This window comes from Acanthochromis polyacanthus, chromosome 1, assembly GCF_021347895.1.
Source record: "Acanthochromis polyacanthus isolate Apoly-LR-REF ecotype Palm Island chromosome 1, KAUST_Apoly_ChrSc, whole genome shotgun sequence".
Taxonomy (NCBI): Eukaryota; Metazoa; Chordata; class Actinopteri; family Pomacentridae; genus Acanthochromis; species Acanthochromis polyacanthus.
The window spans coordinates 30,630,817-30,644,573 of NC_067113.1; the positions used below are offsets into that span (position 1 = coordinate 30,630,817).

At 37.5% G+C, this 13,757-nt stretch overlaps 1 protein-coding gene across 3 annotated transcripts in view; it reads right to left on the minus strand.

Moving 5' to 3' along the window:
- LOC110967427 (transmembrane protein 87A) overlaps positions 1-13,757 on the minus strand; it is a 24,965-nt gene continuing 11,208 nt past the window's right edge. For all 3 annotated transcript variants that reach the window (XM_051946639.1, XM_051946634.1, XM_051946633.1), the window contains exons 13-21: positions 11,119-11,192; positions 10,897-11,003; positions 9,427-9,485; positions 9,211-9,314; positions 6,730-6,806; positions 6,163-6,227; positions 6,030-6,082; positions 4,485-4,515; positions 1-4,340 (exon numbers count right to left, since the gene is read on the minus strand). In XM_051946639.1, coding sequence (XP_051802599.1) covers positions 4,299-4,340; positions 4,485-4,515; positions 6,030-6,082; positions 6,163-6,227; positions 6,730-6,806; positions 9,211-9,314; positions 9,427-9,485; positions 10,897-11,003; positions 11,119-11,192 — 612 coding nt within the window. In that variant the 3' untranslated portion in view covers positions 1-4,298. The remainder of the gene's footprint in view (positions 4,341-4,484; positions 4,516-6,029; positions 6,083-6,162; positions 6,228-6,729; positions 6,807-9,210; positions 9,315-9,426; positions 9,486-10,896; positions 11,004-11,118; positions 11,193-13,757) is intronic.

The following is a 13,757-nucleotide window of genomic DNA, read 5'->3' on the forward strand; positions in this document are numbered from 1 at the left end:
CGTAGTTCAATATAAATTTTATTTGCTGGACAAATGCAAAAAGCCATACAATATCATCAGCTTCACAATACAATGCAGACTCAAATCCAGAAATAGGGCTTCAGTGTCTCTCTGAAATAAAATATTGTCAAGACTTGGATGAATACAAAAAACAAACCAAAACAAACAAACAAAAAAAACATAAATAAAGGATTTTAGAATATCCACACATACTGCAGTAGATTGCACAAGGATGAGGAAATAATTCTGCCACGTAAGGCAAGACAAGTTAGCAGTGTGGTCGGGAGTGGCTTAACGGAAACTGTAATTACAGTGTAGTGATTTATCATTTACAGTACTTTTTGAAAACTACCCTGTGCCTCTAAATAGAGTTCTGATCCAGTTAGTGGAGAGGGAGTGAAGAGGGATTACATACATGCAGTAAATCACATGTATAATTAAATCTAATTTAATGAGGCTTATCAATAGATTATGTCATCCAGTGGCAAAAAATCTTGTATTATGGTGAAGTGGACCTTTTTGTGACTAGCTACCAAGTATAACCGTTTCTAAATGTGAAAATAAATAGGCTTAACTTCAGACAATTATTATTGGAAATGGGTCTGGAATTAGCTTTAACAAGGATCACACATTTCCCCCTCTAACTGAGAACCATGAAGTTATTTTTCAAGTAAATCACCAATTCTGGAGTCACATTTTTAGCTTCTGTGAAAAGATGATATCCCAGAGGAGTGATCTGGCTCGTGTCGACAAAACGGACACTACTGATCCACTGTGTTATGACAGTATATATATATATATATATATATATATATATATATACTTAGCTTTAAGAGCTCCATAACCAAGAGCATCATTACATTCTCCCAAAAAAATTACAATTTCCCCCCAAAATACAGAGATGTAGCACGGTTTCCCAACAACTGCTTCAAGTATCGATATTCACTGAAGATGTACTGTATAGTAACAGCAGCTTATTCATTATCTATATTCAGGATTACTCAGTTAGCCAGACAACAAAGTGGTAGTTATGTGTTAAAAATAAAACACACAAACACTAACAAACACACATAATGGTTACGCAGAAGCATGAGAACATTCTCCTTCAGGTATCTGACTAAATGGTGAATCATATGACACAGCTGCTCATTTAAATATGAAATCATCATGTGACCAAATCATGTAAAACAATAAAACACATGCTGAAAACAAAAATTTTCAAACACAGTATACAACAGGAAGTGAGTCAGTTTGGAGTGAAATGATTCCAGAGTTGTATCATCTCATAGTAATTGTACTGTTTTTAAGTTGACAAGTATTTTTCTCTTATAGACGATTGAAAAAAAACTGTACTGAAAATACTGGACCCAATGTAGGACACATGAGTTAGAAAACTTCATGTGTCATTTCCAGCTAGTGTTACTTCATGAACACGGTTGTTAAATGACCTGTCACTAGAACTTTCTCAGCTTTGTTCCTCTATCTGCATGCCTACATCATGGCTCCACATGAAAAACTCGAAAAGCACCCGGAGAGCGCAGACCTCCGCCAGGCCATCGCTCAGTTGTACAGATGACCAATCGGAGTTTGTTTGTCTGTCTGTCTGTTTGTCTGTTAACAGCATAACCCAAAACGTCATGGACAGATTTAATTTAGTTTTAACAGTTTGTGCACAAAGCATAACATGCATGTACAGTGTAACAGCACAGTGTTTTGACGGCGGTGCCGCCGCACGCACGTAACGGTAGCGTTGCGCGCACATGTGACGGTACCGTACGCGTCGCCGCCGCTTCGTTCCGTCGGTCCCGACTCACTCGGGCAGCCCGAACCGGCAGCGCGGAATTCGGCCGTCGCCTGGGATCGATCCAGCGACCTCTGTCTGTACAATTGAGAGATGGCCTTGCGGCCATCCCTTGCAATTGTACAGACTCCTTCAAAAAAATCCTGGATCCAGACGGTGATCCGGATCACCTCCAAAATCTAATCGATTGTTACTTTTGCTCTTCCGGACTTCCTGTAAAAAATTTGGTGAAAATCCGTCCATGACTTTTTGAGTTATGCTGTTAACAGACAAACAGACACACACACACACACAGAGACGGACAGACAGACAGACAAACAAACAAACTGCGGTGATTACATGACCTCCTGGCGGAGGTAATAAAAATTCTAGATGAACTAAAGAACCTGAATGCTAGATTTCTCAAAGACCTAAAGGGCTACAGGAAGATGCCATTGAAATCAGTGGCGACACAATTCCAGCAGCAATCAGGAGGAACTCCACAAGCCCTAGTACCACCAATCAGGGCTGAAAGGATGCTACAGAAAGTGCACTACTTTGACAATCTAGCTCTGAACATCAGATGGCAGCTGCTTTAGACTTGGAACTTACTTTAGACTTGCATGAAGGACATAATCTCGACCTCTATGGACGGTCTCCAAGAGAAACACCTTTGCTTTTGCTTTGACGCAAAACTGCAAGATGAAACTTGCAAAAAGAAGCCTGGTGAATGTTGGCAGCACATTCTTTGGTCAGATGAGACCCAGATAAATGTGTGTGGGTCAGATTCAGTCCAGTTTGTTTGCTGTGAACATGACCAGGACTACCACAGTGAACGCATAGTCCAGACAGTGAAGCACAGACGTGTGATAATGTAGGACTGAATGAGTGTGAAAGGTGTTAAGATGACATTTACAGATGACACCATGAATGTCTATGGATAAACCAAGAGACTGTCTGACCAGAAGCTTGGCAGAAGAGGAATATTCCAGCAAACTGCCAAAAGCATACAAGTTTCTGAAGAAGATTAAAGAAAAACGAGGATGTGGCCTGCCTTGAATCCAATAGAACCACTTTGGGGTATTTTAAAGTTCAGGTAGAGCAACTAAACCCTGCCAGCAGTCGTTAAGGAGTGGCAGAACATCTTGAACACACAAAGTATTAAAAATAAAAGATTTAAATCTCTGTAATAACTCTTTTGATCTTTGTTGAATTGAGGATGTGCGGTGCGCCCTCTAGATTAAAATCTAACGTGGTACTTTACAATTTGATGAAAATATTCTTCTAATTATTACTTTCAACCAAACTTAGAAGTAATGCAGTTACTGTAGAATGACACAATTTGCAGTCATTTGACATTTAAGCGATGTTGCACAAGGGTGCACTCACTGCTGTTGTATACTGTACATGGAACAGCACACGTCTGAAGATAACCCAGTGTCTCCCTTTGCTGAAAATCAAGTTTTCAACCTGGATAACGTGTCCACATGAGGGTTTTTTTTTAGATGCTAGAGGACACATCATGAGCGGTCAACATCAACGCTGAGCTTTTCTACCTTAAAACTGCAGCGTAAACATAGAGTCAGACTTCTAGAGTTTCATACGTAACAAATCTAAAGATCTAAAGAACCATTTCTGTCAGCTTTCAAGGTGGGACTATCATTATCTTCAGAATATTGGTGGCTAAATTACTCCAGTTTTACAACTTGTCATTGTGTAGTGTAGTTGTATAGTGTTTGAGGAGAATCGGAGAGTGGAAAAACTTCTAAATATGTAACTTTAATCCACAGAGGTCAGTTTTTAGGGGTTTAATAAAAAACAGAGAGGGACTTGATGTGTTGGTTTAAAACTGAATCCAACAATGCACACTATGTTGGTGTTTTCAGCATGTGTTCCCTCCTTCATGTGTACTATCAGCTGATATCTTGGCTGCCAAGCATCATTTAGTACTTCACTCAAGTTTAAATCTGAACTTACATTCCCATAAATCCAACTCATCAGCTGTCACTTCTGCAGAATCTACCACAAATGTTTTTTTTTTTTGTTTTTAATCTAACCAGTGGTCAAAAAAACCACCTTAAATATTGGATTAGTCCAAAAACACAGTACAGGATTTTGATAAATAATCTATTTTCCACGTGGGCAAATGAATGCAACAGGCCCTGCTTCAGTTTGATTTTGGTGAGAGTGGATAAAGATGATTTAAACAGAAAGATATTTATAAAAATGCTCTTCTGTGTGGTCGCTTCGGCTTCAACACTGACCTCCACACTGACATCGACAGTCCAACAGCAGCGCCTCAACAGAACACGCCAGTCAGGCTTCTTTCAGCTTATTATAGTGTTAAACAATACGTGTGAAATAACAATTTAAAAAAAAAAACATTAATTCAAAAAAGAAAATGCGTAAAGTGTCTGGAGATAACTGTTGGCTTTTCCCACATTTTTTTGGTAATCAGGTCGCTCAGAACACCTCAGTGAAATTGCTTTCCGCTCAGTCTCACGTCACCTTCTCGTGTTCACTCCATTTTGGATCGCTCCATCTTGGTTTTCAGGATTTCCTAGAAAGCAGAAGAGGCGCAGATTAGTGCACGTGCGGCAGCGTGACTGTGGAATGGCAGCACAGTAGGAGGCTGTATCGCAAACAGACTGAAATGTGACTGGAATCATGGGACGAGCGTGAGGGGAGAACGAGGGCTCTTTACCTCTTCCTCGTCGAGCATGACAGGGAGAGCTCTGTGTGAAGAGAGAAAAAAAAATTAAAGACGAAGGCAGTGAAGGCATCACAAGGCCCGGGTATTAATCAAACTATATTTACAGAAACTCCCTGTAGGTTTGCTCGTGCTTCCAGAGTGTTGCTATTTGAATATTAATGATAAATCGTTCTCATCTGACCTGTCCTTGACTGGAAGCTGCATTAATACTCTGACAGGCACTATAATAAAGAGGATCAATGTCTTTAAGCAGATACAACATTCTCACACATTCTTGGTAGTTGTAGCTATTTTTATTGCTTTTTAACCTTCTGAACCCCAAACAGATTCAGGGCATTTTATCCCCTGTTATATTTTTAATCACTGTGGATTCATTTTTCACTGCTATATAAAGGTCTACACCTTTATGGAAACAAAGCGACCATAACTAGAAGCAGAGAAAACTCACAAATGTCTTCAGCGCAGTACAACAAAGCTATAATGCCATGAAAACGAAAGTTGAATCTACTTGATTATTTATTTTTACAGAAATTCAACAAAACCTCAAATCAAAATTTTGTGTGCCAACATGTGTTAATAATACTAGAAATACAATGATGGCTCCACAAGCTACAGATATTTACAACACATATTCGTTATTTGTTTAAATATTTGTCTTGTGTCTGTATTGTTTACGCTCAGCAGAAAAGCTGTGTCACATGATTGTTTATTTGTTTATCATCGGTTGTATCGAAGATAGCAGGATGTTTGGGTTTTTTACAGGATCACACTTAACTTATGGAAAATTTCTTAATGAGAAATGCAGAATAAAGTGATTTCAATGAAGTATAATGACTTTAAGTTTTGGTTAATTTTCCTGAAGGAACAGCATATGAAAGATGATTGGTTAAAGGACCACCTGCAACCTGATAATCCCAGCATTTTCTCTTTGTTTTTACATTTTTTTTGGCTTTGATTGGTTCAATTTTGACAATTTCAGCACGCTTCTTGAACCCACCAGCAAGTTTTTTTGGCTCAGAAGGAGTAAAAATGGTTTTATTTTTCCACCATGTTGGTTTTTACACAGTGAATTGTGTTTTTTTTTTTTTTTATCTTTGCGATGATTTTATTAATCAATAAATCAAACTTTTGTGATACTTCATTGTTCAATCATAATAAATCCAATTGAAAGTGCTCTAAAAATAACAAAACATCAAATAGAAAAGAATAGAATAGAATGAGCAACTAATGCACACCAAAATATTTGATGTGTTGGTCAAAGACAGTACAGTTAATAAAAATAACAATAAAACACAACTATAATAAACGAATAAACTAAACTGATTGCATTAAAACAGTAACATTTTAATACAATAAAATAGAATAAATTCACAATGATGATAAAAAACTAAACAATAAAGTAGAAGATACAATATTTTTGTCTTCCTTTGCGTCTTTCTTTTCTATTGTGCCGCCTTATTATTATTATTTTAAGTTTGAAGGCTGTCTTGTTTACATGAAAACTCAGCGTCTAAAAGTAAAAACTGCTTTACTTACACATCAGCAACGGTTGTAGGAATGTTCTCCTCGACCCATTTGAGGTCTTCATCCTGACAGAAGCAGAGTTTTGAAGACTGAATATGAAAAACAGTTAAAGGACGAGAAAAGATGCGAAAGTTCATCAACTCACCTCTTTAGACAATAACTTCTGGGAGCCGTTGGTGTCGGGCTTCGAGCCTCTCATCTTCATTCCTTCTAATAAAACAAAATAAAACAGCAGCTGAGACCACATAAAAGCCTCTTTGTGTGATCCAAAGATAAGACTTCACTATAACTCACTTAGTGAATTTTATTTTTGTACTGTTACATGATTATAAGATGAACATTTCTTTTCATTTTTGTGAATGTTCCTAAAGAAAATATCAGAAGTTTCACTGATGTATATGTAATCACTTTAGATATTTTTACTCATTTTTTGGAAAATTTTTACTCATTTTTTGAAAAATATTTACAAGAATTGTTTGCCAAATTTGGGGGATTTTTTTAAAAATAAAACTTTTAAGGGAAACTTTTAAGGAATTATTGAAATTTTCTTCCTGAAGGTTTTTCAAATTTTTCTAAAATTTGGGGAATTTTTTTGCTGAATTTTTGGATTTTTTTCAGACGAGGAAACAATATTTTTGGTTCCCGTAAATGAGGACAACAGGAGGGTTAAAACACTGATGACAGCACAAACCCTTGATCCGACATGTCTTACCAAAAGCTTCGTTCAGCATGGGCTCCTTGGCTTCGTCTTCTTCATCATCTTCATCGATCAGAGGCGAGTGGGAGAACCTGAGAGGAAACAGAATGCAGGTTACATCCACTGTGAAGATTTCTAACCGTCTATAGATGTTTTTGGCTTCCAGAACTCTGGCTGTTTCTCAACATGCGCTCTTGTCCGTGCTTGCGTTCTTGTGAAACGTGATCAGTCGCAGACCAAGTACTGATCCAATTCAGAGAACGGAAAGAAAGAAAAAAAAAACGAGGATGTGGCCTGCCTTGAATCCAATAGAACCACTTTGGGGTATTTTAAAGTTCAGGTAGAGCAACTAAACCCTGCCAGCAGTCGTTAAGGAGTGGCAGAACATCTTGAACACACAAAGTATTAAAAATAAAAGATTTAAATCTCTGTAATAACTCTTTTGATCTTTGTTGAATTGAGGATGTGTGGTGCGCCCTCTAGATTAAAATCTAACGTGGTACTTTACAATTTGATGAAAATATTCTTCTAATTATTACTTTCAACCAAACTTAGAAGTAATGCAGTTACTGTAGAATGACACAATTTGCAGTCATTTGACATTTAAGCGATGTTGCACAAGGGTGCACTCACTGCTGTTGTATACTGTACATGGAACAGCACGTCTGAAGATAACCCAGTGTCTCCCTTTGCTGAAAATCAAGTTTTCAACCTGGATAACGTGTCCACGAGGTTTTTTTTAGATGCTCGATGACACATCATGAGCGGTCAACATCAACGCTGAGCTTTTCTACCTTAAAACTGCAGCGTAAACATAGAGGCAGACTTCTAGAGTTTCATACGTAACAAATCTAAAGATCTAAAGAACCATTTCTGTCAGCTTTCAAGGTGGGACTATCATTATCTTCAGAACCGGTTGCAGGTTTGAATACTTGTGGCTAAATTACTCCAGTTTTACAACTTGTCATTGTGTAGTGTAGTTGTATAGTGTTTGAGGAGAATCGGAGAGTGGAAAAACTTCTAAATATGTAACTTTAATCCACAGAGGTCAGTTTTTAGGGGTTTAATAAAAAACAGAGAGGGACTTGATGTGTTGGTTTAAAACTGAATCCAACAATGCACACTATGTTGGTGTTTTCAGCATGTGTTCCCTCCTTCATGTGTACTATCAGCTGATATCTTGGCTGCCAAGCATCATTTAGTACTTCACTCAAGTTTAAATCTGAACTTACATTCCCATAAATCCAACCCATCAGCTGTCACTTCTGCAGAATCTACCACAATTGTTTTTTTTTTTTTTTTTTTTAATCTAACCAGTGGTCAAAAAAACCACCTTAAATATTGGATTAGTCCAAAAACACAGTACAGGATTTTGATGAATAATCTATTTTCCACGTGGGCAAATGAATGCAACAGGCCCTGCTTCAGTTTGATTTTGGTGAGAGTGGATAAAGATGATTTAAACAGAACGATATTTACAAAAATGCTCTTCTGTGTGGTCGCTTCAGCTTCAACACTGACCTCCACACGGACATCGACAGTCCAACAGTCTTTTACAGTCCAGTAACACACTGGAAAAAATGCCCCTTTCAAAACGAGAAAAAAAAACTTATTTCAAGGAACTTTTATCTTGAATGAACTAAGTGAAAAAATCTGCCACTACAACAAGTGAAAATGGCTTGGTAAGATTTCTTGAAATAAAATATAATACTTAGAATATTGAGATCTTACAATTAGCTTGGAAAACTTATTTTAAGCTCCGTTTTACCTGGAATGTCACGCTTAGGTGTCTTAACCCTCCTGTTGTCCTCATTTACGGCACCAAAAAATATTGTTGCGTTGTCTGAAAAAATTCCTAAAATTCAGCAAGAAATACCCCAAATTTATTTAAAAAGATTGCCACATTTTCAAACTTCAAAACAGGTCAGTTTTGACCCGCAGGACGACAGGAGGGTTGAAGTGTAGTGATGTTTGTGTATCTGTCAGACTATAAACCTCTGGATGTTGGAGGACAAACAGCAGCTCCGGATGTAGACAAATGTATTTTAGTCATGTTAATTTTAAAACTGTAAACCATCCATCATGGTTAAGAGGTGTCCTTGTGAAGTTTTAATGTTTTCAGCAAGCAGTTTCTGAAAAGTTTTTGTGGATAGAACTGAGAAAGAGACGCTTCAGTTCATGACGAACTATGAATGAATGAATGAATGGTTTATTTCGGTTACGAAAATTACAGTAAACAAAACTACAGTACAGCTGCCCATAAATCAGCAGCTCTGAAACATTTTAAAAAAAGATTTGTGACGATCTTACGAACCTGAACGGTAACTGTTTTAAGATTAAAACGTGAGCATGCAAGGCTGTATTATTATCTATTCCATTTCACTGTTTTTTACAGTAAAAATAACGGTGACGTCATGAAGTACGCTGGTGTTCTGAGACAGACTCGCGAGCACGGACTTGCGTACTTAGAATTGAGGAACGGCCTCTGACTCTGACCTCTGGCTGTTGGCAGAAGGCCTCAGCAGCACCATGATGACCAGCAGGATGGTGGAAAACAGCAGGCGCCAGAAGGCATCGTCCACCCACAAGTCCCGCCAACCCTGCAGAGGGGATGAAAACAGAAAGCAGCTCCGCATAAACAGAAACCCAAGTGCGGAAAAGCAGCGAAACACAATTAAACAATCCCTCAATCAAATCGGCAACTAAACTGACCCTCTGGCAGTCGACCAGCTTGAAGACTTTGGTGGTCCAGATGATGAAGATGATGGAAGCTGCAGACACAAAGTAAACATCGGTTGTATTCTGATGTCCGTAAACAACGTGCCAATGCTTAGAAACAGCCTCATGAAACCTCCAACCATCAGAAACTGAACTAAAGGCTGTTCTCTAAAGGCAACTTAACAAATGTATTTACATATTGTTAATACATGACCAGAGTACTTTAGAGTAAAACAGGATGAATGTATTAAAATAATAAGATGCCATGTTGAGAAATGTGCTTTTTTTTTTTTGCTTTCTTGTATGGAGTTAAATGCCACTCCAACATCTGTACAGTAAATATATGGCTGTTTAGCTTAGCCTAGCTTAGCCTAGCATAGAGAAGAGAAATACGGGCAAACAGCTAGCCTGACTGTTCACAAACATAATAAAAAAAGGCAAAAAAGTCAGTATAATAGCATTCTAGTAACACTAAAACTCACTAAAATGTGAAATATTACTTGTGGAATCAGTACAAAAGCTGTAGTTTAACCTTCTGGATGCCAAAATCTACACAAGTATTCAAAAGGAATGTTTTTTTTTTTTGTTTAAACTACCCAAATCACATCATTTTTCAGGGACAGAAAATGCAAAAAACAGTTTGTAATCTAGTAATCTGTGACATATAGTTCCATCTGGATCATAGAAAACGTGCCTTATTTCTTGAAAAGCACAATCCGCATCACTTGTTATCAAAAGTTAGTTGCAGATTTACAGTTTTTCGTTACTAATGTAGCTTCATCCGGTTTATTTTCTTCATCTTATACATGTACAGTATGAAATTTTCTACAAATAAAGTGGAAAATGGAGGCAGTTGCTAAAGTATATTTAATTCCAGAGAGGCTTCACTGTAAGAAAAGCCCCGTTTAAACAGCTATGTGGCCATTTCATTAGACATCAACCAAACGTAAATATTGAAAATGTGATATTTCAACAAATTTGCTTTATTTCACATGTCTCATTTAAAAATATGCCAAAAATAAACTGTTGTCTCCAACCAGATTTGCTAAAAACCTAAAAATTCTGTGCTTCTCTGTGTAACCAAGAAGCCACAACTGATGCAGCTGTGGCCAACAGTCACATGACAAAAATTCTATGAAAAAATTAAATATTCAATGAAATTCTGGGCTGAACTGCAAGCTGTTCTTTTACACAAAACAGTGAAGAGACAACAGACAAGAGTTCAGTTTATCCAAATACACAGTGTGTGAAACGCAGGAGGTTAAAAGCCCCACTATGTTCAACTACAACTGGTCTCACTTTACAGTTTGCAGGCATTGCTTATGCAAAATCCTCATTCATAGTTGGCTCATTTTGTACTAAAGACTGCAACAGATACATGAGCAAGATGGCCGAAGCTTAAGCTGCAATCTTTTAATGAAACAGTACTTCCAAGTAAAATGACAAAAATACGCCAGAACTCACCGACAACAGAGAAGATGAGCGTGTTGGTGAAGTGCTGATATAACGAGAGCTTCACCACATTTCTGCGGAGCTTCAGGAGACGAGTGGTTTGAGACAAGCTGATGAAAATGTAGGCGCAAATTAAGGAGAAAACGTGCATGTAAAGTAAGTTCCTATAAACAAGGGCGTGTATGTGCAAAAAAGGGCTTCAAAGAACCACTTTAAGGTCGTCAAGTAAAGGATATCCACCACATGACGCAGGAGTCGATGAGCGAGAGGCTGAGATTTGCCACCAGAGCAACCGTCCCGTAGAAACCCTGTGGAAAGAAAACAAGAGTCCGGTTTTAGAAACGAGATAAACTCAAAGCTTGGAGGACAGAAGAGAGCAGAGAGTTCATGTAAACATGGCAGTGAAGGAGAAGAAGGGATTAATAAGGTAACTACGTCCCTTTTTTAACCCTCGTGTCGTCCTGCGGGTCAAAATTGACGCGTTTTAGTTTGAAAATGTGGAAAAACTAAATACTTTCACAGTGAAACTTCTGATGTCCACATTTTCAACATTTTTGGAAATTTTTTGGTGGAAAAAAGAAATGTTGAAAATGATTTTAAAGAACATTCACTTAAAAAAAATCAACCAAAATCCTGTGCTTTTAAAGAACATATTAGAAGTTTTACTGATATATATGTAATCACTATAGATATTTTTAGGATGTTTTTGGAAGATTTTTCCTCATTTTTTGAAAATATTTACAAGAATTTTCATTTCAAATTTGGGGGATTTTAAAAAAAAAAAATATTGAAATTTTCTTGTTAAAGGTTTTGAAAATTTCCAGAAATTTGGGGAATTTTTTGCTGAATTTGGGGATTTTTTTTCAGACAACAAAACATATTGTTTGGTGGAAAAAAGAAATGTTAAAAATGTTTAAGTACATTCACCAGAAAAATTCGCTAGAATAGAATCGAAGTTTTACTGATATAAAAGCAATCACTTTAGATATTTTGAAGATTTTTTTGGAATTTGGAAGAAGAATTTTCTTGCCAAATTTGGGGCATGTAAAAAAAAAACTTTTAAGGAATTATTGAAATTTTCTTCCTGAAGGTTTTGCAAGTTTTCAGAAATTTGGAGAATTTTTTTTCTGAATTTTTGGATTTTTTTCAGACAAGGAAACAAGATTTTTTGGCGCCCGTAAATGAGGACAACAGGAGGGTGAAACATGAGATAAGCTTTGAGCTGGGGAAGATTTAAGCCTCCTCTTCTGAAAAAAACCCCACATCAGCTTCATTCTTCTTTCTGTCTTTATCTTACGTCGCTTTTTGCTGCAGTGTCTTTTGAAAAATCGTCCTTTAGATCGTCATTCTCCGTTATCATTACCTGTCTGCCTCCCAGAGACTGAATCCCACAGTAACCTTCATTCTCTCTACGGTTTCCTGCACTCAAATCTAATTTATTTGTACAGAGTGCCTTGAACGCTGCGCCAAGCAAGATTTTTCTGCTAAAATACATCACAACCATCAACTTCAATCACCCTGCGGAGGCTGCGATAGATAGTGTTCCATCTGCACTAAGAAAAGCGCAGCGGCTTCATTATATTTGCCAGGATGAAATTCATCTGTGGCCGCTGCAATTTAATTTGTAAGACCTGGTATTGGAGTAGTAGAGGTTTCCTAAACAGCTGAGAGTGCACCTTTTTAGTATTTTATTGATGGTTTCTGCACCGATGTGTTCATCTTATGTTAATTTTTGCTCTTTCACTAAATTATGCATTCATATTTCTGATTTCATATTTTTGAAAAACAGTTTCTACCCTACAGCAATAACTACCCTCAATGCCTTAAGGAATGTCATGTCTGATTGAGTATTTATTACCTCCGCCAGGAGGTTATGTAATCACCGGAGTTTGTTTGTTTGTCTGTCCGTCTGTGTGTGTGTGTGTGTGTGTGTGTCTGTCTGTCTGTCTGTTAACAGCATAACTCAAAAAGTCATGGACGGATTTTCACACACACACACACACGTTTGTACTTCTATCTTAGTGAGGACATCCATAGGCGTAATGCATTTCCTAGAGCCTTACCCTAACCTTAACCATCACAACTGATTGCCTAACCCTAACCTTAACCAAACCTCAATTCATACCTGTTCTCTAAAAACAAGTCTTCACCCTCAAACATGGCTGTTTCAAAGTGAGGACCGGCCAAAATGTCCTCACTTTGTAAAAATGTCCTCACTTTGATAGTTAAATGCAGAAAATGGTTCTCACAATGTAGCAAGTACAGGAACACACACACACACACACACACACACACACACACACACACACACACACACACACACACACACACACACACACACACACACACACACACACACACACACACACACACACACACACACACACACACACACACACACACACACACACACACACACACACACACACACACGGACAGACAAACAAACTCCGGTGATTACATAACCTCCTGGCGGAGGTAATAAAGGACTATTCTATTCTATTATTGTGTGTTTTGTTTTTACCTTTTGAAGCACTGTGTAGCACTGATTTTGATTTTTCTCTTCATAATAAAAGCATTCAACTGGCTTTTGTTGCAGAGCAGGCAAAAGATTGCAGTTAGTGAGGTTAGAAACTGTTCACTGTTTGTCTTCAGTCAACAACTGTTAATCAAAAATGGATTTAAAAAACAAAGCAGCTTCATTTTGGGCACTTTTTTTGACAACGGATTGGTTTTGTTTGTTTTTTTAAACCAAATTTTTAGCAAGCAAACATACAATTCGGCTCATGGCATCATCTAAACCCACATAAAGAGGAGAATTTCAAACCAAGTTTAAAGATAAATTAAATCAAAGAGCAGCAAGGGGTTATGAA